The sequence below is a fragment of the Solenopsis invicta genome, chromosome 10 (genome assembly GCF_016802725.1).
Source record: "Solenopsis invicta isolate M01_SB chromosome 10, UNIL_Sinv_3.0, whole genome shotgun sequence".
Classification (NCBI taxonomy): domain Eukaryota; kingdom Metazoa; phylum Arthropoda; class Insecta; order Hymenoptera; family Formicidae; genus Solenopsis; species Solenopsis invicta.
The window spans coordinates 11,685,677-11,711,829 of NC_052673.1; the positions used below are offsets into that span (position 1 = coordinate 11,685,677).

At 42.2% G+C, this 26,153-nt stretch overlaps 1 protein-coding gene across 1 annotated transcript; it reads left to right on the top strand.

The window, feature by feature from the left end:
* The first annotated feature begins 749 nt into the window (after nucleotides 1-749).
* LOC105193172 (cAMP-dependent protein kinase catalytic subunit 1) lies at nucleotides 750-26,153 on the top strand. The gene has a single exon (XM_039454437.1). The coding sequence runs from the start codon at nucleotides 1,107-1,109 to the stop codon at nucleotides 2,166-2,168; it is 1,062 nt and encodes a 353-aa protein (XP_039310371.1). The 5' UTR covers nucleotides 750-1,106; the 3' UTR covers nucleotides 2,169-26,153.

The following is a 26,153-nucleotide window of genomic DNA, read 5'->3' on the forward strand; positions in this document are numbered from 1 at the left end:
CCGAATAGACGGAGCGTGCATTTTGCGCGAGAGAGAGAGAGAGAGAGTGAGAGAGAAAAACGGCATCCTGCCGCCGTCACCGACGCCGAACAACGACGACAGGCTGGTACAATTGACAGAGAAGATGGCGCGAGCCGCGGACGAGGATCGCTGCTGACCCATTTTTTTTCGACGCGCCAAATCTCCGGGAGTCGGCGGGTGCTTCTCGCCGAAGGACGACGACGGAGGAGGAGGAGGAGTCTCTCCCTCGCCTCCCTCCCCCCCTCTCTCTGGCCCTCGCTCGTTCTCGTTTGATGTGGGCGAGCGCCGTTCGCGGACGAGTGTGGTGGTGACGTTCGCCGGGAGGAATATACTCGGCGACAGCAGGAAAGGAAGCCGCAGGCGGCAGGAGAGAGAGAGAGAGAGAGAGAGAGAGAGAGGGACAGCGAGAGAGGCAAGAACGAGCGGACCGTTTTGGAGTTGCGCCTGGAGGGTGCCGTTCTCGCGTCGCGCTCGCGCGCGCGCTTCTACCCCCTGCGTGTGTATGTGTTGTGTGTGGCCTGTTTTTCTACCGTGTGATAATACTCGCGCGAGTGTGCGTGCTATAACCCGCGTCTCCGTCTCTCTTTCCCGTGATCTACGGTTTCGGTCCACCTAATAATCCGTAGCGACGACCGGTCGGTGGTGCGCCCCGCGTGGTGTGCCGTGGTGTGCTACGAGGTCATCATCGTTATCGTCATCGTCGTCGCCGCGTTTCCCGACCAAGTTTATCTCCCCCCCCCCCCTCCCCCGGGTCTCACGGGGTTAACGTGCGTGAGAGACTCGCCACCTTCTTCGTAGTCTACGAAGCGGTGGAGAGGAGGAGGAGCAAGCAGGCGGTCGACGTCGTCGTCTGGGAACCGGTCATCGGACAACGTGTGTGTATGTGTATGTGTGTGTAGTAGAAAGTAGCAAAAATTCTGAGAAGACCGAAGCTCGGCGGAGCCCTGGCAGGCTCATCGGCTACTGCGGACGACGTGGAAGCGCGCTTCCGTCTCCCCAAGCTTCTACGTAGACGTAGCAGTAGTCCCACGGGTTACCTCGAGCCTGAAGCTGCTCTGGCAGTCTCGGGCAGCAGCGCGGCAGAGATGGGCAACAATGCCGCGACCGCCAACAAGAAGGTCGACGCCGCCGAGAGCGTCCGAGAGTTCCTCGACAAGGCGAAAAAGGAGTTTGAAGACAAGTGGAAGAAGAACCCGACCAACACCGCCGCGCTCGATGACTTCGAGCGCATCAAAACCCTGGGCACCGGCTCGTTCGGCCGCGTCATGATCGTCCAGCACAAGCCCACCAAGGAGTACTACGCCATGAAGATACTCGACAAGCAGAAGGTCGTCAAGCTGAAGCAGGTCGAGCACACGCTCAACGAGAAGAGGATACTGCAGGCGATCAGTTTTCCGTTTCTCGTATCGTTGCGCTTTCACTTCAAGGATAACTCTTACCTGTACATGGTGCTGGAGTACGTGCCCGGCGGCGAGATGTTCAGCCACCTGCGCAAGGTCGGCCGCTTCTCGGAGCCGCACTCGCGTTTCTACGCGGCTCAGATCGTCCTCGCGTTCGAGTATCTGCACTACCTCGACCTCATCTACCGGGATCTGAAACCGGAGAACCTGCTGATCGACTCGCAGGGCTACCTCAAGGTCACCGATTTCGGCTTCGCCAAGAGGGTGCAAGGACGGACGTGGACTCTGTGCGGCACGCCCGAGTACCTAGCGCCCGAGATCATCCTTAGCAAGGGCTACAACAAGGCGGTAGACTGGTGGGCACTGGGCGTCCTGGTCTACGAGATGGCCGCTGGCTATCCGCCATTCTTCGCTGACCAGCCGATCCAGATCTACGAGAAGATCGTCACCGGCAAGCCGCGTTTTCCATCCCACTTTGGCTCCGACCTCAAGGACCTGCTGCGCAATCTGCTACAGGTCGATCTCACCAAGAGGTACGGCAACCTCAAGGCAGGCGTCAACGACATCAAGGGCCACAAGTGGTTCGCCAGCACCGACTGGATAGCCGTCTTCCAGAAGCGAATAGAAGCGCCGTTCATACCGCGCTGCAAGGGACCAGGCGACACCAGCAACTTCGACGATTACGAGGAGGAGACCTTGAGGATCTCACTGACGGAGAAGTGCGCCAAGGAGTTCGCTGAGTTTTGAACGCTGCGCCGGTTCGGCAAGTTGCTCGCAACAACAGGAGAACGTGGACACGTACGTCGTCAGCGCGACGACGTCGTGATCCGCGCGCCTCACCGTCGGCCCGACGCGGCACGGCGCTCTTTCGTCATCGCCGTCGTCATCACGTTGGTGATTCGCTTTTTTTGCGAAAAAGAGAGAGAGAAAGAAAGAACGAACGAAAGCGAGCGAGAAAGAGAGAGAGAGAGAGAGAGAGTTAAAGAACGGAAGAGAAAGAGTGAAAGAGAGAAGAATGCATCTGTGAGTGTTAGCGCGCGCATCCGCGTATAACGAAAGCTCTCGACTAGGCAAAACGGAGTGAAGTTTTTTTTTTGGGAGGGAGGGCAAAGTTTCTCGCGAGCGGTGGAAAAGTGTGTGTTCCAGAGGAGAGAAAGAGAGAGAGCGATAGAAAGGCACGTGGTAATTCACGCGTTTTGTTGCGTCTCGCGACCGAACTCGCTAAATCTGAGAGAAAAAAAGAAGAAAGAGAGAAACGCGAAACGGTTGATACGGGACGTTTACACGCTGGCGTTCAAGCGTCCAAAAATTATATACACACATAATTTTTGGTTGTTACGTATGTAGTACACGTCACACGCCAGCATCACTTTTTACATGAAGAAAATCTCTTTTTTTAGTCGGTTAATCGATTCATTAACGTAATAAGAACGACTGTATACTATATATACATATGTGTGTGTGTGTGTGTGTGTGTGTGAGAGAGAGAGAGAGAGAGAGAGTGTGTGTGTGTGTGTGTGTGTGTGTGTGTGTGTGTGTGTGTGTGTGTGTGTGTGTGTGTGAGAATCCGTTCGCCACTCATATTACTCTATCCTCCGCCCCTTCCTCCGCGTCCCCTGCCATCCATTGAAGATAGCTTTATGATCCGGTTTACGGAGAAGGCCGTGTGTAAAGTTTGTTCCCAATGATTAACTGTTATCAGCGTCGGAAATGTCACCGTACTGAAGTTACCTTGTACATATAGTCTCTCGTTGTCTTTGCGAACGACGTTTCCTATCTCCTCCGTTCCTTCGCCCGTCCCCTCCTCCTTCCTCACACGCGTAGCATCGTCTCCTCCGGTGTCTTCTCCAATTCTTCGGAAAGCACCCCATTCTCTTCCCCTCTCCCTTTCTGCCCCATCCCATCGTTTACTCCCTCGGTTTTCTCTCGCGTTACACACACGACACTCAAATCGAAAAGGAGGTACTGTACCACATTGCGAAGCGAGTCATATCGTGCATCGTTCGTTATCTATTTGTCTCTATCTTCTTTATTCGTCGTGAGAGATTGTGAGAGAGAGAGAAAAAGAGAAAGGGAAAGAAAGTACGATGCGCGTACTCATCGTGAGTATGATCCATACAACTAGTCGTCATATACATGCAACAAACACACGTACACACATAAATATCCATACATAAATACACACGTACAGAGAGAATAAACACATAAATACGATAATCTGAAATAATGTTTATATTTGAAACACGTTTTCCATCAATCGCCGATGACGGGCCAATTGGGGGAGACACGTGGCTTTATATCCGCGATGAAATTCGCATGAGAAATATTTCTCTATACGCAGGACAGACCATATATATATATATAGTATATATATGTACGCTTGTCATCGTCGAAACTCATTGCATCCGCACGCTGCGCAGAACGGTTTTAATCCTCAGCATTATCCCGACGTGTTTCTTGTTATCCGAAAGATTAAACGTCTAATTCTCCAACGTAGACCGAGTACGAAACGTATACATGTACAGAGAGATACTCGCCATTTCGAATCGTTGTACACGAAGAAGGGGGCGGGGGAGGGGGGAGAAGGGCACGCGGGACGATGGTATCTATTCGTATTCTAGTTTTACCGTGAGCATGAGGATACCTTTATTGCAACACCAATATTACAAGGAATGAGGCTATTAAACTGCGAACAGTTTGTTGCTAACAGTTTCCTCGTAAAATCGAGCTTCAATCTGTAACGCAAGTGTTATTATGACAGTACCGTCGACATCGTCGTGATGTAGACGTGTCTTCGTATTCTCGAATTCTCAAAGACTCGCAATCACGCGCGTGAAACGAAAGGAAAACAAGCATAACCCTGACTAACGATCTCAACGGCAGGCACGCGATAGAACGAGACGGAAGAGCACAGGAGAATGTGGGACATGGTAATATATACTAAATCGTAAACCAACTAACGAGCGTCGCGATAACGAAGCACATTGATGTAAAAGATCGAGGGCTAATGGCAAATTAGGTGACCGCACAAATCGCACAGATCGGAGATCTCGTTAGCCACGTGTTAGCCGTGCGCGAACGCGATCGAACGCTCTCTCTCTCTCTCTTTCTTTCGGACAGAACGAACCGAGGAGCCGATTGGCTTTCGCGACTTTAACGTGAAATATATCTCCGCGCGTCGACATCAACAGACGTCGATGGACGAAGTTTCGTTAATGAGTAAAACGGTCGTTCAGAATTGGATTGGGCACACGCCAGAGGCGCGACGCGGCTGGTCGGGTATCGATTCAGCAACGGCGATGGGCTAACACGCGCGCGGACAATGCGGAGGAAATGCGGCACGTAAGTTGACGTTACGAAACTTTTCTATCCTTTTAGCATTCGCGATGAGCCGTGTGCGAACTTTGCAATATATCGCGCGTCCACGCCAACGCAAGTTTTCGAAGCTCTCCCCGTTTAGTCGAACGAACCAATTCGGACGATGCGTTCCACGCATGCATCAACTTTTTTTGCGTTACAGTGCAGAAAATGGCATAATTATAATAATATGAATCTCTGATCAAATAAATAATCCGGTTACACCTAGATACGTCTTTGAAGACTTGCGTTGCATTCGAAACGACAAGTAACGTTGTCATGCGGCGTCTTTCCGCGCGTTAAACGAAATCGGAATTATTGGGTCATTAGAGAGCGATCAGCTGATCGACGCGACGGGATATACATCGTGAATCTTAGCAATCTCCAGTTGATAGCGTAAGCTGCGGAATACAGAAAGACATTTGTTGCACGTGCGAATGTAATTTCGCGAGTGACGATAGATCAGTGGGATGTGTATATCTTCCTTTCTACCTCTATACGCGAATGCACATGCCGCTCGTTCGTTTGCACACGCCGCGATGATGTTGGAGGAGAAATTGGAACGGCGGTAGTGGTTTGATGCGACTCGCAGCAAAATAAGCGAAGTACCTTGGCGCGGTTTCGTGACGAGATTTTGGGATAACGAGATCTTGGCCGACGCGGTATGCAATTGCGCTCGCATGCTTGTATTATATGTATGTGCTTACGGGCACATATACGTGTTACACATAAACACACATACATGTACACGTGTACGCGTATGTGTCGAAGAAATAATCGAAGCGCTAAGCATAACAGAGCTAAACCACTTGAGATCGCATTGATATAATAGCGTTTGATATAATTGCTTCTGCAATTATTATTCGTGCAGTGTAACGGCTTCGATAAATGGATACAAATTATTTACTTTGGTTCTCGAGTCTCGCATTCTTTCTTCCTTTCGGCTTTCCACCCTAGAGATATTATTCTTAGTTCTTCAATTGTAATACCACGAGAACTCGTTCTAGTTAGATTTACATAAATTCGCGACAGTCGTGTTATGGAATTCTGGACAGCTGGACACATATTTTAATATTCGAATTTTAATTGGTTCAAGGACATTGGAGACAATCTCAATTTATTTTGAAGCAGACTATTATATATATTTTATAAAAGCATTTTCAGGTTAATTGGCAGTATTATATAACATTTTATTTGTAGTAAACGAATTTTTTTCATTCATCTTTGAAGCCTGCGAATTAAGAAGTGTTTATTTTTATTTTTTTTATTTTTAGAAAGACAGGTGTCCTACATTTGAATGCACGACATTTTCTCACAGAGAGCTGTGTTTTTCTTATTCGATTGATCGAATCGAGCGCTTACCATTTTTTTTTTTCAATATCGCGGTTGTCCTTCGCCGGTCATCGAGAGTGCTTGTATTTTCAAGATATCAATCGTTCCGTCAATAACGATCTCGAGAATCTTCAGATAAATCGCTGTCGCATTTTCTTCGATTTCCGCGACAAGCAGTCGACAGACTTGCCTTCTCTATAGAACGGCAGTACATATCGATTCGTATTCCTACGTTGTTCTTTTATGCAATCATTACTTATCTCGCCTATCGGAATCTAGCGAAGAATTGTGACTTTCTTTTCGCATAACGCGGAATAGAGATCAATATACTTCAAGTACCTGCGCTATGCAATTTAGCTTATACTCCCTTCTGAACGTTGTTCCTTTTCTTTATTTGATTTAGATAACATCGCAATGTGTTTTTGCTAACATTGCTTTTGATCTCTTTTCAACTATTAATCCGAGTTCAATATTGATATTTCAAGTTGGTTGGTTATCCAGCTCTTTCTTAGCGATACGATTATACGCGCGTGTAATTTCCTATCTTTAAAATTTGACAAAACGTCTAAAGCAGAAACGTCGAGATATCATTTAAATAACGTCAGGAGAAGCTGCGCCGTTAACTTTGCCGTGTAACTTTGCCAAAATGTAGACGCCATATATGGAAGACAGATTTAATTTTATCGTGAAAATCCGTAAAAGAGTGATTATACGGATTTCTCGAAACAAGAGTTGTATACGAACGGCTGTTGTTTGAGTTGCACAAACATCACCGCAAACGATCTCCACGATTTTCACTGGAGACCCGGTTATAACATCGCGTTATTACCTCGTGTGTACACATGATAACCGTTATCAGTTATCATTTATCTATCGGATCTCATAGAGGACGAATCGCTATTGTCGGAGATGCAGAGAGGATAATCACGAGGAATATCTATTAGAATATTTATTTGGATTGAACCGTGCTCGTTGAAAAAAATTCCCGCGAACGTGTCGATCGCGAAAAATAATCGAATACCACATGTCCCACATTCATCGCCTTTTGACGACAAATATTCTCGTCGAAGAATTTCATTATCGATATTTCATTATCTTTTTTTTTCTCTCCGAGTGGCTATATTTCAGTGAAAATTTTTTTATCGTCAGAATTAGCTGGTATTTCAGCGCCACGGCGCGCAGAATTTTGATTAACGAAATCGAATCGCCGCGCAGGTAGAAAAGAGCTCTCGGCAGAGTTACGATTATCAATATTTTAGTCGGAGAGCGAGCAGTAATTTTTATCGGGTGATTAGGATGATTACGATCACGATCGTGTTAATATTTTATCGTCGGCATTACGACAGAAGGGTACGACAGGACGAATTATTGTTGTTTGTATGTTTGATAGGGATCTTCGTTTTGTTCTTTCGTGGCAAGGTATCTCGGCCATTTGTTTCCGGATAGATAATGCGATATCGATCGCGGCGGCTTGCGATATTAAGGGCTATGTCAATAGCAGCGTAGGCACGTCAGGCGCGTACGTTACAACGCGATAAAAAGAGAGACGGATGGGGTGGGAGGGGGAGGGGGGAAGAGTGTCCATTTCTCATGCAAAAAGTAATCTTATCGCGATCGTGAACTTGGCCTTCCGTTAACCGCGCAGCGTATGGAGTACGTGGCCGTCGGTGATTCGAAGATCGAATGGGGGAATGCGTATCTTTCCCTACGATCTGCAGCTGTAACTATATTTAATTTAATAGACGGTACAGGCAAGTTTTATACATTCTCGTATCTTTGCGCTACACCCGTTCGCGCGTGATCCAAGAACACGTGTAGTGGGAGTTAGTTCTCGCAGTTTGTCTCATTTTTACTTTATCTCGTATAAGGGAATGGAACTACTCTCTAAATTTTTTGGAGCGGAATTTCATCTAAAAGAGTGCAACTCCACTCTAAAAAGTGTGAAAACCCTGCCACTCTTTATCAAGACTGGCAGGATTTTCATACTTTTAGAGTGGGATTCCACTCCAAAGAATTTAGAGAGTAGTATTCCTTAAATGACACATATCACCGTGTGCTACTCCGTGGACGAAGTAATTAATTTCCCGAAAGGTTAAACTCTAAATCCGCATAATAAAATGATACAGCAAAACGCAGCTGCATAACAGTTTCTTACCACTGATCTTTACGTTCATGATGCGCATTTTCTCGCGCCGTATTAAATAATAATCGATCTGTCGCGGTGCGATCGCGGTTTCGCCAGATGTCGTTTCACTGTGCGTCCAACTCAATCGGCCAACGCTTGTCTCCTGTTTCCCAATTGGCCCCCCCGACGGCAGGAGGTTTGTTGCACCTGCGGGAAGCTTTAATCGACGTGTTGCGGTTCGCGCAAGCTTGCGCGAGCGCAAGCGTTTCGTGTAAATATTAGCGATAGGTAACAGAATAGTTCGTATATCGTCGTGTTCACTGCGGTGTGGTTCCTTTAGAGCGATTCCCCCCCTGCCCCCCCCCTCCTCTCCCTGAATATCTTCGCGTTTCTAGCTTGAGCCCGACGTTGCACCGACGGCGGTTCCTATTTATCTCGGCTCCGGTTTCAATCAGCCTCAAGTTAATTCTGGTTTAACAAATCCTTTGTGCCCCCTTTTTTTAGGAATAACAATTCGTATCCCCGCCCCGCGTTTTAACACCAAACCGACGAGGCGACACCTCGGTTTTCAAGCGTCCTTTGTGTCTAACGCGTGGAGAAGGAGCTCGATGTTGAGACAGGAATGACAGAGGCTCCGTGTTTAGTGTTAAACGCGTGGCGTGAATATGCACCGAGCCAATAACATAGAACCCGGGATTAGATTTAACTGAGGCTGTTGAAACCGGCAGACTGTCTCCCCTTTCTCTCTCTTTCTCTCTGTCTATATCATAGCTAGGGCTTTGATCGGGAAAGGGACGATTAATTGACGCTCGGTTAAACCGTCACGTAGCGCGACGAATCGGCTGCCCGTCGGTGCAACTCGGTGCTCAATCATAGCTTATAATTGCCCAAAGGATGTACGCGTGTACAAAGGGCACGCACCGAGGAACACGAAGGTAGGCACACAGGGACAACACACGTGTACCTGCGGATTTTCCCGACCCCCTTGTATATTATCCCCGCAATTATATTACTTTTAATTCAGTGTTCTTCGTATCACATACAGATGTACAAGTGTCGTCCTATTTATATACGTAGTTTATTCCTCGATCCCAGCGATCGGTCGTTACGCAATCGCCGCACGCACGCACGCACGCGCGCATACAAACATATATCTAGATACAGAGATGCGCGTACACGTACGTACGCACAGCGCGCGTATATCCATGCAGATATTCGCCAGTTATCGAAACGTTTCGCTGAACGGTTCGCCCGCCCGTTTTTAAATTGCATCCGGCACGTGCGCCGGCATGTGGCACCTTTATTATACTTTGTCTCTTTGTTGTTTTATTGCGCCTTCGTATCTTTGGCTCGAGGCGTTTCTCAAACTGCGTAGCACTGAGAACGATGATGTAGACGCAAAATATACGTTTATGACAAGCTCGAGTCTCACTTTAATTCTTAAAGCGAAACATTGGCCTCCGCTAAAAATTTATAAACCACGAACTCTCGACCTTACGATTACGAGACTTAAACTTAAATTTATAAATTATATGTAATTAATATGGGTTTCTCTATATTTGTAAATTGTTAGCGGATGTGCTAGTTAACAAAATTGTCTTTACACCATATCTCGTAGCATATTTTGAAAAATAATAAGAAAATGCGGTGAGAAATCTCAGACATACGTCTCATTAGAGATAGTTTTCTCGTGTTTCGGTTTAAGAGTTAATACGAGTGTTATATCTTTATGTCTATAGCCGCTTTCTCTATGAACCCAGTGAGTGAGGGACACTTCCATGTAGAATCATCGCTTTCCAAATTTCTTTCAATTTCACGTTATTTAACTCTTAACATGGAGCGATTATTCGACATACGGTATCGCAACGAGCGAGTTAATCCAAAGCGGTTTCCTCAAATTACGGCATTTGTCGAATGTTCGCGTTCCCCTCGAGAATTTTTTTTCTCATCGTGACTCGAGTCCATATCGTCCACGGTATTTTAAAAAGAAAAAAAAAGAGAGAGAAGAAAATGAAAAGGAAAATGCAGCGAAGGTCTCGCATGCGTGTCGTCACGCGACTCCGCGACGCTGATCGGTTATTATAGAGCGCCGCGACGTTCGCCAGAATGCGGCTTGCCGGTGAACGCGGATTTCGCGTCGCCGCTTTACACTATATATCGTCCGTCGTCCCACTTCGAAAACGCCTCTCTTCCGCATTGATCCGTTCAATCTCGCTCGCCCCGTCTTCTCTCGCCGCGCCCGGATTAAATTGCGCGAGTGGAAAAGTGTTTCCCCCCCTCTCCCTCTTCCCTTCAACCCCCCAGGCCCGCCATTCTCCCCCGTTTCGCGGGTTCTTCGTAATTTTTCTTTTCGCTCTCACGAGAGAGAACCTTTTCGTAAACACGATCGACCCGCGCGTCTCGCTATATATTCACTCCGTCATTCTTGGCGTCCTCAAGGCTATATTAATTGTTTGCTCAAAAGTTGCGTCGCTCCCGCGCCCGTGGAAAAACTTCTCCACAAAGAGAACAAAGTAAACTATTTTAGCGGATTACCCATATTAATATATCAATTGATGTCGATACAAGGGGAACGTCGTTGACGGAGTGCAAGCGACCTTCCTTCGTATTTTGACAAATTCTGGCGAGGCAAAGTGACGGAGCGAGGCCGCGCGAGGAAAAATACTACCGCGAAGTTTATATTTCCTTAAATCCAGTTACAACTGCGGTAAAAGATTTTTGAAGTCTTTCCAAGGGCGAAAGGAAAGTGCCGCCGAAATTGAGAAGAACCTTGATCTGCGAGTCCTTGTGCTCGTTCTCACCGCGAATTACGTTTATTTTCGGTTTGAATTTCATAACCCGGAGAGAAATTCATCAACGTTGGTCATTACTCCGAATTTGTCATTAGCGCGCGAGGCGGGTCGACAACGCCTCGGGGAACTGACGTAACTCGATACGTAATTAATAGCGCGATGGAACGCCGCGCGCTATTTAGATCTCGCTTCATTTCCATCCGAATCTCTCTCTCTCTCTCTCTCTCTCTTCCCTCGTTTCTCCCGTTGCCGCGACCAAGTTGCACTCGCTTGCGTAATCGCCTCGTCTCGTAATAAGTCTCCTCTCCGTCGCGATCCAATCCCGGACCCCTGACGCCGAAGGCGCGTATAAATACGTCGCCTCGAAAATTCGCGCATCTGCCTTTGCGCGTTTAACGAGGCAATTGTCGGGTCAGGCCTCGCGCCTACGACGCTGAATCTTTCGAGATAAACAGTTACCCGAGACAATTCGAGAGATAGATCAATGTGAAATACCGTGTTTCGGCGATATCGACGGAGTCATCGCCGAGATATCTGTAACGTTAAAGAGAGAGACTAGATGAGAATAATCGATAAGGAATATTATTCGGAATTTGCGAGAATATTTATTTCTTTCGTCTTTTTCTTTTCCTTTGTTATAAATTATCTCGACACTTACGTATTCTGTCCTTGAATTATTTATGCTAATAAACTCGCCTCGCGCGATGATCAATGATATCTTTTTCAAAAGAAAAATGGAACATGGATTAAATTCGGAATCTGATTAATGAGAGAATGTCGACGGCTTTCACCCGTTAAAATTAAATGTTGTATTTTTTTTCCATTTCCTTCGGGGCTTCGCTTTTTCAATTATTCGTTCGAGAGGGCCGAGATTAAAATTGAATTGTTTAATTTAATGCACAGAGATATTATACGCACGCGAACAAACGAGTTTGACTTTCAAGCCGACCTGCGTAATTATCCGGGCAAGGGAGAAAGGCGATTTTTCTTTCAGTTTCGGCTTCCCTTTCTCCTTCTAAAGTGAAACCGCCGTTTCTTTCTGGTTGTTTTATATTAACATGCGATCTCTAGATACACGTCGCGCATTCATTGCAGGCTCGTTGACTTTTTTCTGGACAAAAAAAATTTAGTGGGTCAGCGCAATTCTTCTCCATGTATTTTGCTTATACTTTGCGTCACGTAATCTTCTGTCGTTCCTCCTCATCATCAGTGTCCTCCGCGCTTGAATGTCGCTTTCTTCTCTCGGTTACACAAGATAGAACCCTGGCGTCGACAAAAGAATACTCTGCGACAGATACACAAATCGCGAAGGCTAGGTATAAATATGAATTTTGTTAAGATTTTCTATAACCGTTGGAATGAGAATTAAGAAGCGCTTTTCCTAATAATAATAATTCCTAAGAAGCCCGAAAAAACGCTAAAGAGTCATATAAAAATTATTGTGAATAGTTATACGTATGTTACGAATCTGATTGTAATTTTAAGAATAGATTAGATAATTAGATTTCAGACGAATCTCTTTCACACACAACATATACACGCAATTATTACTTGTATTATTAATTATTATTATTTGTGTTATTAATATATATATGATTTTTATAGATTTATTATAAATATATTATCTGTTATCATTCGTTACTATGATTATTATTTAATTAGTATTATTTACCTCTCTAATTAATAGACTCTATCTACTTCTCTCTGTCATACTTTACTTATTTTCCATGGCGTAAAAATATGCCCGCGACTTTGTTGCGCGTTCCCCACGTTCTTATCGAGGATTTACACGCTGCTCGCGTTACGTGCAGTTACGCGAGAAATGTAGACGCGAAAGGGAAATGATTTTATAACAAGGCTTTCACACGTAAATCTCCCGCCGCGCGCGCCGGTCGGCACGCATAATATCGCGTAATTGCAGAGTACGAGCGTCTTTTATACTTTTATACTGCGCCAGCGTTACTATTTAGCAGTACTAATCTACTATTCAGTTCAAGCTCCATGCCATTCTAAAATATTGGCTGTTGATTGATATTTCCTTATTATACATCCTGTATGGATCAAGTTTTAGATTCTCTGCTAAAATCAACTTTTATATCTTGATTCGTACTAAATTGTGCTGGATCAATAAAGCTGATATAAAAAGAAATGAGACCGTTGTATAATGTAAACGATTAATCTGGAGTAATCTTATCAAAATGGTAATCGTTAAGTTAATAAGAGATATCTTGCAAACAATAATTTCCGTATGTTTTATCCGTTTCTTTCTGAATGGTCTGAAATAGGATTGAACTGATGGATGAATAATACAAAAGTTTTCCTCTGAAGATAAATAAGTTCCTCTTTTCTTTGCGTGTATTATGTAATACTATCTGCTCTATCTATCTGCTACATAAATCAGAATTATAATGATCAGGCACAATCATAGTACGACTAATCGCGTTCCTTTTGATACAAATTTGATTATGCTTGTCCTATCGACCCTATTACGCCCTATCATAGTTCATTGTTCGTATTCACGATTTATGACAGAAAGAAACTCTTTCTCATGTAAAGGTAAAAATTCTTTGTCGAGCATGTACTCGATATGACAATAGAATAGTCTAACTACTCGAACAGCGGATCGTTTCGAAGAAAGATTGTTCCGTTTTATTTTTACATATACGCGTACGGAAGAGAACTTTTTTCACGTTTGTCAAATAAAAAAAGATAGCATGGACTTGGACTTCGAACGTTTTCTTACTGCTTCTCGATGACATAGAAAAATTTTTTCCCGGAATAATTTAATTGATTTCACTGCTTGATCAATCTATTCTTTTTCTATCATCCATCGCTTCTTTTATGCTGGAATTAATAAAAAATTAAGTTTGGAGATAAACTAAATTTTTGAGCTGGTCGTTCGTGTATTGGGGATTTTACAGTGATTAGTCGATTCTCCAGGGACGGCAAACGGATGGCTCCGCTAATTCCGAATTCCAGTTAGAGAGGGAAATGCAATTTTTTTTCAGACGATAGCGCTTTTCATTCAGTTTCACCGTACGTGAAATTTCATTTTCGCGATACTTTTTTTCGAGGATTCGTCGAAAATTTATGACAACCGGCCGGATAAAATGCTCATTATTCTTGTCATCCAACTGACCTTGACTTCGTGAACAAACGTTTACGACTTTCTACGACGATTTACCGACGCGAAGGAAAGGTATCGTGAGAGAGGACACGAAGCGCGTGAGCGATTATACCGAATATAAAAAAAAAAATCACTTCATGTCCCAATTTTTTTTTTTTTTACTTTAGATGTTGAAACATAAACTAGGGAAACTAGCGCATTACTTGGCGTTGAAAATGAAAGACTTTTAGTGAGATTTCAAGGATCTAATAAATAGGTAACGGAGCCTTGTCACGCAGCTTATTTCAATCGTGGACTTTAGCACGACATAAATTTAATGTCCGACAACATTAATAAGGACATGAGAACATTTAATAAGGACACTTTATGCCTGGGAGATAATAAATTCGTAAATGACAGCTTGTCAGCATGATTTAAAAAATAATGACGCTTTTCTGCTTCTCGTAACGCGCGAAATTCTGCTCTCGCGATATTTCCGAAGAACGCAAAAATTCAATTACATAGAATTGGAAGCTAAGAGGATGCTCGATATGTGATTTCGATCCATCCTATAATAAGCCCGGATACAGGCGTGGAAATTTACCCGTCTATCACGACTTTCGTTGTCGAGCGTAGCCGCAATTTGAATTACCTTTGTCCTTTTCTCTTCTCACAGAAACCTCCCATCGATAATCGATGGGCGCACGCCGTTAGCTTCGCCAAACAGCCCGAAGCGTTCGCGCAATAATAAAGAAGCGGTGTGACATTTTTGTGCCGCGTAAAATTTGTCCGTCGCCCACGTTTCTCTTGCTCCGCGATAGCCGCCCGGATCCGCTTTTGATCGTACCTGTCGTTTCTATTAAGTCGCTCCTCGCGACAAAGGCGTAGCCAATTACTTTTGAGCTCGCATCGATAATTCATTGCTCCCGCCTCCCTTACTCGATGCGCGTGATAATTGCTCCAATTGTTTTTATACCGACGCCGATTAAATGCGAACCGCGTCCCCGATGAATCGACCGACTCGTCCGGCAAAATCGGTGGTGCGAAACTCGCACGGATCCGCCTTAATTTTATTTTAGCAACGTCGCTCGTAAATTTTTCAAGTTGTATCGCGGAAGAAGGAGATTTGTTAAAACAATTACGAACTTTACTGATTCAGCAGATTTATAGCCGTAATATGCGAACAGTCAGTTTTCTACGTTAAAGTAGCAAAGTTTCACGACTGAATAAAATTAGCGGTTATAATCAATCATATTTGTTTTATAACAGCGCAACAAATTGGTTAACAACTTTCTGCAAAAAATCAATATATATATATATGGATTAAAGTTTTTAACAAAACGCACTACCTGAGGTGGCGCGTACTTTTGCTGCTGTAGAAAACCTGTTACATTAGCAGTTTTTATTGCGACAAAAAAAGTTGATTTAACAATTTATTCATTGCTTTCAGGCATGATTTATTCGTTCAACTACTATCAAATCTCCTTGATTATAGACATTGAATTCGCGCATGAAGCTATAGCTTTGCTGAATCACCTAATCTATTCTTTTCCGTGATAGGAAAAACAAACCCAAGTTTAAACCTAGCGGATTTCTTTCTTTTTCTCGTATCCTATATTCTGCAGTGCTCGTTAATAACAACGCGACATTTCTATCTTCTGTTCATTTCATTTCTTTCCATATGTGTTTTTGCCTACGCCTAACAACGAATAAAGGAAAAATATGAAATATATAAAACAATGCGATAAATAAATAATATAATAACATATAACACTAAAACATAATTATTGGTCTTAATTATTATAAATACTGTTATAGCAAACCAAGAATTACAATAAACCCAATCGTTATTAGAGTTACTAAAATGGAATTAAGAATGTACAATTCCCTATTAGATTTCATTAATTAAAAATTACTAATATAAAATTTCAATTAATAAATTTATTGGAGATGAAATTCTTAGAAGATGCTGAATCTTTCTTTCTAGGCGTTTAAATAGATTTTTGAAAGAATCCCAAATTAAATCTTCTTTCGTCCAATCTAAAAAAACACAATTGTGACATAAATTTTAATATTGCCATATTTTGCTTTTACGGAAAGCGATAAATTGATGGCGTCGTAAATAATCGGGAATTTATATATTTTTGATATTTATTTGATTACGGGATTACTCCTTTTTATTAGATACTTCGAACGGGTTTCGTGCGCTTCGACGCTAAGAGGAGAGCAGGAGGAAGCATTTGTTATCAATTAGAGCGGAGAAACGCGCGATTGACGGCGATATTACGCGGGCAGAATCGTTCTTGACGACGAGATAACAATCTTAACGGTATGAGTGGCACAGCAGCATGCCCATGCTTAACCGCTCTCATAAAAGTTACGACCGGCGTATTAAATGATCAATTCGTCTCGAGAGACAACGTAGATGCATCGTTGCGACCGGCAGCGCGCAAATGGAGCATCGCCAACTGGTGGCGTCGAATTCGCGAGAAGCTGTAGAGCGCAGTACGCGAAAACCGACTGTGTGTGTGTGTGTGTGTGTGTGTGGGCAAAAAATTAGACGCGCATTCGTAATTTGCCTTTCAGCGAACGAGCGTGTCTCACCTTGGGTAACGATCTGCTTAGATCCGCTGTATGAATTTGCGCAGACTTATTTATACTACATTGTTTTGCTCCTGCGCTAGTTTCAGCGGTTAATGAAACATCACACGCACTCTGCGGAAATTCGCAGAAGCAACCTCGGAGAATATTAGGATATTCTCGTTTTTCCCCACCAAAACATTCTTGCATTGCGGGAGTTTTGTTTTTCAGGGAAAATATTTCTCAAAAACAAAAATATTTTTGAGAGATATATTTGCATCTGTCAAACAATACTCGACAATACATTGGAGAAAGAAATATTTGGAAGGCGCGCTTTCAGAAAATGTGATGAGAACCACACTTTCGGAATGTCCTGGCACTCGGAATATAAATGTCCTGTTCTTGAAATCATTCTCGCTAGCCTCATCTCACGTCAGTGCTCGGAAGGCACGCATCGCTTCGTTCACACTTATTTCGTTCGCGAAACGTGACTGACTGTGAGACGTTTTTATGAAACAGCATACGAGTCACGATGCATCTCTGTCGTGAGAGAATTCGTGCCGTTTGACATCGCGGAGCGATGCGCGTGGTACGACATATCACCCCGAGTGGAAGCTGTTCGTAAACATTTGACGCAATCCCGCCGGCGCGGCAGTAGTTTCTGCATGTGTCGAACACTTCATTGACGCATTGCTCGTTTTTACTGCAGTGACGTAATCCGAAACGTCGGTCGCGACGTGTGTCTCCATCGCGGCGATCGAGAAATCAAGAGGAATCTCAAAGGCGATGATGGATATCCGACGCGGAAAGCTGTCATTGTCGTTCTGCGATACCTTCGAAATTCAGCGTGGCTAGAATAATTCTTTGCACTCGTGATACAGTTCTGACACATGCAGTGCTGTTGCTCATGAAACGTCGAGTTCTTTCACACATGCGCGGGATAAGTTTACAGCGTCTATATAAACAACGATATCTGTCATGTTGAATTTTTGGATTATCGCGTGGCATAGACTCAATATGTTAGGAGAATTTTTATGTCTTTAAGTCACATCTACTTTTTTTTTTAAATAGTTTATTGCTTTTATGTGTTACTTATTTTTATTTCTATTTCCATCGCATCTTTCTGTCTCTTCTTTGTCTTTGTTCTTACCAATTAAGAATGTCTCAGTGATCGAAAATGTTCTTATATTTAAACGGAAACTTATTATTATCGATTAAATTTATTTATTTATAAAATTGAAAGTTAATATTGCAATATTTAAATCTAATTTTAATCTTATATTTAATCTTACATTTAAGTCTTATTTTAATTTTTAATTTTAACCTTAAAAAATATTTATAAAATAGGTTATTTTAAATATTATAAAAATTCATTTAAAAAAAATGAATTTCTTATAACAGTAGGTTTAGAGTTTATGTTTTGATAGTTAAAAAATTTTTTTAAAAACATATTTGTTAAGATAATATATTTTGTAAATAATACAAAGACAAGCATCTTAGATTGTTCGAGTGTTTGTTTAATTAGATGCTTTACAAGTTTTTATTATTTTCCGAAAAGTTTAAACATTCATCATATTTTTGTGTGTTAGTAATAACATTTTATATATTTCATATTTCAGTTATTTATATAATTTAAATCGTGAATTTAAAAAAAACTCGATAATCTCAACTGTGTATCGTTACACGCTTAGTTACTGGGACATTTACCTTATTTGCGATTTTTTTTTTAGCTTGGCCTCAGAAACGCGAATACAATTTTTTTCTTCGTGCACTCTCTCTCGTTTGCAGACCAGCTAACCTTGATAAAGTTCGTTGCTTTGCGTGCACAATGCTCGACCTCCGAAGGCCGCGGAATTCATTAAATGTCACAGATCGCCCGCATAATTTTTCGCGATAAGTATTCACTGAAAAGTATTCGTGCTCACGTTCGTGCTGTTAGAACGTTTTGACGCCCACGATTATAAATAAAATTTTCCATTTGTATCGTGGTTATAATGAAAAAAAAGTGAAAAGTTTAATTAACCATGTCAATTTAATCTGGCTCGCCCACCCGCCTTGCAAATATCAGAAATTTAATTTATAAAATTTTACTGTAGCTTTTCTATAATTATCTATAACAATTTGTAATTTATTCTTGGCTGTCGATGTAAATTCATTTCTCAGGGTTTTCACTTCGATGGCATAAATAAACGATCGGATAATGTTTGAATTTTACAGGAAATTAAATTGTGAAAAGTAGATAAAAATTGATTAAATATTTGTGGAAACGAATATTTTATAGCGTTTATTAAATTTTTTTACATCAGTAACATTTATATCGTAAATCCGTCCGCAATTGCATCAATTATTTACAGAAAAGTAACGCTTCTATATTAAACTAATCACGGTAACGTTCACTGCGATTTCGGTTTAATATTTATCCACGTGCAAACGTGTAGGCTGGGAAAATATTTTCGAGCTTATGTTTCGTATTCGTCGCTGCCTCGAGTACAACAGGAAATCGCTGGTAGTTTTCTGTCTCGCGGGAGCTTACTCTCCATTTCTTCGGAAATATTTATGATTATTTGGAACAAGTTTGGAAAATGAGCTCGTCGTATCTCCGAGAATAAAGTGCATGCACAGTGTGCGCACGGACGAACGTATTCTCAAGGATCAATGCAATAACATTGATGCAGAGTTCCGGACTCATTTCATCTAACTTTCATTATCTCTTTGCGTTCCAAGTCGTGCATCGTTCGATTGATTCGATCGATAAACGATAATCTCAACCTGAATATAATATCAAAGAGTTGTGTCTATAATTGGAACTATCGACGCGTAGGCGGGATATTTTGTGCACGGAAAACATTCTTTTAATTAATGACAATTTACAAGACGTTACATCAAATCGTAAATCGTCAGTTGTATTGTTTTTCTTTATGTTTGCTTTTGTAATATAAGAGATAATTTAATGACAGTTTAACGCCCTTCTATACTCTTCTTCAGTAATATTAGGAGCGGTTGAGTATTTTAACACTTCCACAGGGAACGTCATCTCGATTAATTGTGATCTTATTCAAACGACTTGTCGCGTCTGGATACCAGATGCGACAACGAATACCGGCGACTATCGCAATTATCGCAGCAACATTTCACGATCGTTACACCTTCGAAGCAGACGTTAATTTACAGACGTCAGTAAATTTCAACGTCAGTCGTTCCATTAAGATGGATAATTTCTTTCATATCTCGAAATGGAAAATGATTGAAAACCGTCGTTGGGGTTGGAAAGGGCGGGAGGAGGTGGACGAGGATAAAAGTGGAAATTGATGAATTGGCCGACTAGCGAAAAAGTATTTTGTTACGTTAATGTAATTGCTTCGGTGCGTGTACGTTTGAAGATGTTCGCGCCGCAGATTCTAGTGCGACGAAGTCTATGTATAAGCTCGGTATGGGCAGGTATAGCTCGATGGCCATTAGTTTGAGTGGTTTATATGTACTTAAATGCTTTGACTTTTCGAGGACAATCGCTCAATGACGAAGCACTTCATTGAGCTGCGCCTCGGCGCGTTGCAATTTGCGCGTAGTGCGGCGTACTTGTCGTTAATCTGCCTCCCTTTCAGATCAATTCGGCGATTTCTCTTGCCGGAGTGCAATTCGATGAAATGAAACAGATTTTTCAGTGTACTCAAAATTATTTTTAAATGTGCGCCTTCATCTTTTTAATGGAATCAAACGTACGCCGTTTTACTTGGAGATAACGTTTTAAACTAAAGAAAAGAAGCATTTATTGCTTCAGTAAAGTCATTTGGAGAATGTGAAGTGATAAGATAGTTATAAAGAATGAAAAAGTGTTAAATCTGAATAATGAGATTCAAGAGAGATTATGCCGAAAAATATATCTAAAAAAAATGTTTCCGCGTTTAAGATCTAAAAAAAAAGATCGTTAGCTTCTTACATCTTTTCAGTTTAGCATTATTTCGATTTGTCCTTTTTTTACGGAGCTTAGAGTTTCGATCCCTTCCATTGATCCCTCTCAAATTTCGAAGGGCTCGAAGCGAGAAAATCGCGTCTCCACGTAGGATGAATTAGATCTGATCCGAAGACGAGAGTTCGTCTTTATCTCGCAGCGCTTAGATTTGAATTAACGATAATCCACGGATTAAACGAATCCCCCCCGACTAATCTCGCTGCGACAATCCGCAGTGTTGCCGTTTGGTAATCTGAGACTTGCCTTTCATTGACCTCTACTCAATCCACGCTGCGCGATATCACTCTCGGCATGAATACGTCTTCTTCGTGCACGCGCGAATCGCTCGAACTTTCAGTCGAGTATTTCATTTCTGGAGTACTACATTTCGTGAGATTTTAAATTTTACGACTGCACCTCTCACTAAATGAATATAAGATCTTTATTAAGCTAAGCTTGAATTAAAAGCGAGATTTATTTATTTCATCGCGTTCTGAAGCACCTTCAGACCTTATCTTACCAAATAGTTAATAATTTAACCTCGAAAATGTAACGCAAATTTCATGATAGACGCTTCAATAAAATCTTTTCATACAATCTTCTCGATCTCTTATCTTAATCTCAATTTCGTTCACCGTCATGCGGAGACTCTTTATAGGCTCCATTTCGATCTATGTAAGTGATTCTTCGCTTTTCCAGACAACACTTTCTTAAGTTGTCGCTGCGAGTGGAAGGATCGATTCGAAATGTCATGACCAATTTTTTGTCTCGTCTCGTTCTCTCTTCTGAAGGTAAAATCCTTATATAATACATATGTGTAATAAAATGTTGCAAATGGTTGTACAAGATTTTATTTTTCTTTAAAGTCGTAACAATATAATTAATAAAGCCAATTAAATAAATCTAATAATATCATATATGCAGTACGTAACGTATGTGTAAAATCTTGTACACTATATAAATAATACATTTATATAATATTAATCTGAATAATAATATTATTATTTTTCAAAATATGTGTTAAAACGTATCGCAATAAGATACAAAATACAATACAATAAAATGGAATTTAATATTGCATATCCGTATTAATTAAAATAATAATTTTAAATTCTTCAAGTTTTTAAAGCTCCCTTCGATCGGATCCTCACTCAATCTGTTTTCTCGAAGATTTTCGCACAAGAATCCGCATTGCCGAGTTTCTGATTACACAACTCGAACTCACTTCCTTTCCATCAATTTTGTTCTTTATGTATTAGGCACCTTAATAACTGTATGTACATAGTATTAAAAAGAGAGAATGCGCTTCTTTTCGCTTCTCGTCGCGACGAGAGATTAAAGAGTCATTAGGGACGGTCGTTCTCGGACGTGTAAATTTAAAATCTCGGTCGGATACAAGAGAGATCCTCAAAATTAGCGACAATTTTATTCGGCAATAGTTTTTTGAGACGATGTTGATTACTTCTTTTTTTAGCGACGTTTGAAACTAAATTTTGTAACAACCAAACTCCTCAGAGGAATAAGATTTTCTATTATATAAATAAGATTGAGCTGGAACGAAGATCTGTTATTTGCCATTTGTATCTCGCTTATTTAAGAGTTATTGCGAGAAAAGTCCGGATTCTAAAATGCTTTTCATGAAACATTTCTGCAATAGCTTGACCTTTCTCTTCCTGGAAATTGTTGCTAAAGGACATTCACGCCAATTCATGGAAAGAATCTGCTATTGAAGGTTTTCCTTTAGACATCTCGTACATCCGTAGGATTACGTCTATGCGCGAGAAAATGATTTCCACGTTAATCGTAGGCGAAGTTACGCGACGACGACACACGACACTTGCGGAAATCTATTTATACTCTGAATGCGTTAAATCACAACCACGCGTATGCATAATCGTTCTCGTGATATAATAGGTCAAGTCCAACAATTTGTAGGCAACTCCATTCACAGTAACTGGGCATATGTTATCATATCTTTATTCTGTGCCGCATTTCGCGCTGGATACTGCTCGGATTTTTTTTTTCTATGAAGGCCGCCTTCTATCTCGACTCGAGATGACAATCAGTTACACTCGGAACTGCAGATGTGCAACGAAGACGTCTTTGTTCGAGATTAATCCTAGCAGAAGAAGCTCCGAATTGTGATGGTAACATAATGTAGGAGGAGAATGTAGGGAGAAGAAATCGTTAGAATTAGTCGCGTGTTGAAAAATATAATGCAAAATTTTTATAACGTGGGAGAAATGTGTGGAAAAGGTGTTGTAATAAATTAAAAAATATAAAAGATTAGAAGGAAATATTGAAAGTGATTAATTTTGATTGGGCTCCATCCTGCTGGGATTAATATCGAGTATTTCCGCAGAGATGGAAGGCTCGCGGTCGAGAGGGCGAACGAAATTGTCCTTCGTCAGCCCGAATTTGCCCGCGTATTTCGACTCGCCCGGGCGTTAATGATTCGGATCGGCAAATATTTAATCGAACGCACGACACACCTCAAGTGCCACCTGATTACGCTCTCGCGCCGCGACGCGTGGCACGCGGATGCGTATATATGCGCGGATATCTGCATGGACAATTTAATGCGCACTCGCGATCCCGGCGTTTTTGCGTTGCCCACGTTTTCCGCGTTATCCGCGGAATTTCGATACAACGAAAACTCGCGCACGAATGATAAAGCGATAAATCGTCGTCAGAAATCGTGCACGAAATCGTTGGCGAAGAGAGAGAGAGAGAGAGCGAAAGTACAAGGTTTCGCGGCGCACGACGAAAAATATACGGCGCGCGAGCGGAAAATACACGGCAAGCCGAAGGTTTTTTCTCGGTGTTTTTATGTCGCGTCAATCAGCGCCGGGAGAGCGAAAATAGGATAGATAAACTCCCGCCCGTGGAAATTTTATTTTCGGCCCTTTGTTACCCCGAAACTGATGTTTTCATCCGGGGCGCATGATGCTCGGCACGATGCGCCGGAGTTGTTTGCTTTTAGAATTAAACGCATTTGCGAAAACAGTCAACCTACAGCGTTAATTGGTCCGTCGAAATAACATTGTGTACATTTGTTGCGTGTCACGACCCAAATATTGCTTATTTTTGGAAACTGGATTCTGCTATGACAAAGATAAAATTGCAGTATATTTACGGATATCAATGCGACGTAAAACAAAAAGGGCGAACTCGTTCAAACAAAATTAACTAAAAAAAAAAAGACGTGTCATTACTAAGTGACAATATTCTATTATAGGGAAAAAGAGTGAGTTGAAAAATTTGCATCATCTGTGTGTTATATGGAATTAAAAAAAAAAATAAAGAAAAACGTTATGACGGTGTTATAAAAATGTTAGAATTGTGATGCAATTGGCAACGTTGGCCGTGATTTCATCAGACCAATTAAGGTTTTAAGTGAGAAGTGGGCGCAATGCATGTACTTAAGACAGAAGGATAAATAAAGATTGTTCTTGACCAAGTGAAACATACCTCTACAAAGATTACAGCCGAAGTATTTTTAAACGGACATCTATATGTAATCACAAGAAAGAGAGAGAGAGGAGAGAGAAGATAGGCGGCCTGTAAAGGTTCAGTAACATTATTCAGAGATCTGATTTATATTACTGCGAAGTAAACTGCTCCTTTGGGAGTAATGAAATCCGGGTTAATCTACTGCACCCGATTTTATTGATTTCCATGGCGTGCGTGCGTGCGTGCGTGCGTGCGTACATATATATATAATATACATATAAATGCGGGTGTGTGAGTGTGTGTGTGTGTGTGTGTGTGTGTGTGTGTGTGTGTGTGTGTGTGTGTTTGCGTGTGTGCGCGCCCGCGCGCGCACACGTGTGTGTCTTCAACCCGTGCACTCTTGGAAGGATCGCGCGGAATTGGCACGTATCTCTGTTACACGTTCCTACCAAGAAGGACGATACGCGTCCACGCACTGCGATCGCGTAGCGCGTCCATCCGATCGTTCGTCCCTCGTGCGATTTGCAAGCCGCGAATTTCGGCATCTAGCGAGTGAGCCTGGCCACAAATATCGGTACCCTGATGCTTTTAACTTTAAAGCGAAACGGACACGGTCTCCGCGACACGTGTAGTACGATATATGTAGTCGCGAAGCGATTCGCGAGGGATCCACGAAGCGCTCTGGCTTCCGAGATTTTCCATTCGCGCGGCCGTCCAATCTCTCGCGAGATTTCTCGGTGATGGTTGACTGGCTTGAATAAATTCTCAGCGCGAGAAATCACGCGGCGGGATTGTGTGTACCGGGGCGGGGCTCAAATTGCGAGAGGTCGAGATGGAAAAAACCGGCGCGAGGAGCAAACATCACTCGCTCACGCTCGCGTCGATCTTTTCAACGGGATGGTCCGCTACGTTTCGAATGAATGTCGCTCTCGTGCGGCGCTCGCGAGTGTGCGGCGATCGAGCCTCCGATTACGCTCCTCTTTCACGTATCTGGCGAATTGTGAATTCATAATGCGGAGAAAAAAAGCGTAACGTCGATTAGGTACTGTGTACTTCGCTATGTGTATGTGCGTGCACGAAGTGTATCCAATCATTCGTCATAGTCGCGAAGAAGTTACGAGGGAGACGTCGTCTCTGATATCTGAAAGACCTCGTCTTTCGGATACATGCGATAGAGATACCAAAGTCACGTGCGCATTGAATAATAACGCGCCAGTCAGAAATGGAATTTGCCGCTTGAACTTGCAGCAATCACGGGACTTTAGTTGGTTTATCGAGAACTCTCTGATTTCCGTCAGTTTTATAGCGATATTAGATAAGCGAAGATAAGAAGAGCGAAGGAGGAGTGTACTTGCGAGCGTGGATTCGCGAGAGTGCGAGAGCGAAACAAAGCGATGCGATTTGTGGGGCGATTCGTTTCGCCGCGTTTGCGAAAATTGGGAGAGAAAGAAAGAGAAAGGATGCGAGAGAAAAAGAGAGAGAGAGCACACGCACCAGATCGTTTTTATTCGCGCCGGAGACGAGGATCGTGTGCACGGCGAATAACGTTAATAATAATATTAATAATAATAATAAAAAGAGATAATGATAATAATAGTAATTGTCCGCTAACGATGTTACGCCAAAGTTCGTACGAGTGAAGTATTTAAACTTGTCTGTACGTGTATAGGGACACGATAGGGATACCTGTGAGTATAAAAATAAAAATAAAAAAAATACACATACACACAAAAGAGATGAATTAATGAAGAGAGAAAAATACAAAAAACCAATATTATCGCTATTTTGCATCGAGGAGTATATTGTAAAGTGAGGATTTTTCTCGCCTTGTGATTATTATGTTTGTAAATCGTAGCCGATTGTTAGCCGCTATAAATGCGATTGTACACGTAGGCAAAATCCCCCGAGGATCGGATCTGTATTATCTGGATCTAGTGCAGCCGATGAGTTAATCGAATTAATTAATGGATATATCAAAAATCTCATTTTTTGTAAATATTAATTTAAATAAATCCTATTGTAAAGATTGTATAATTTA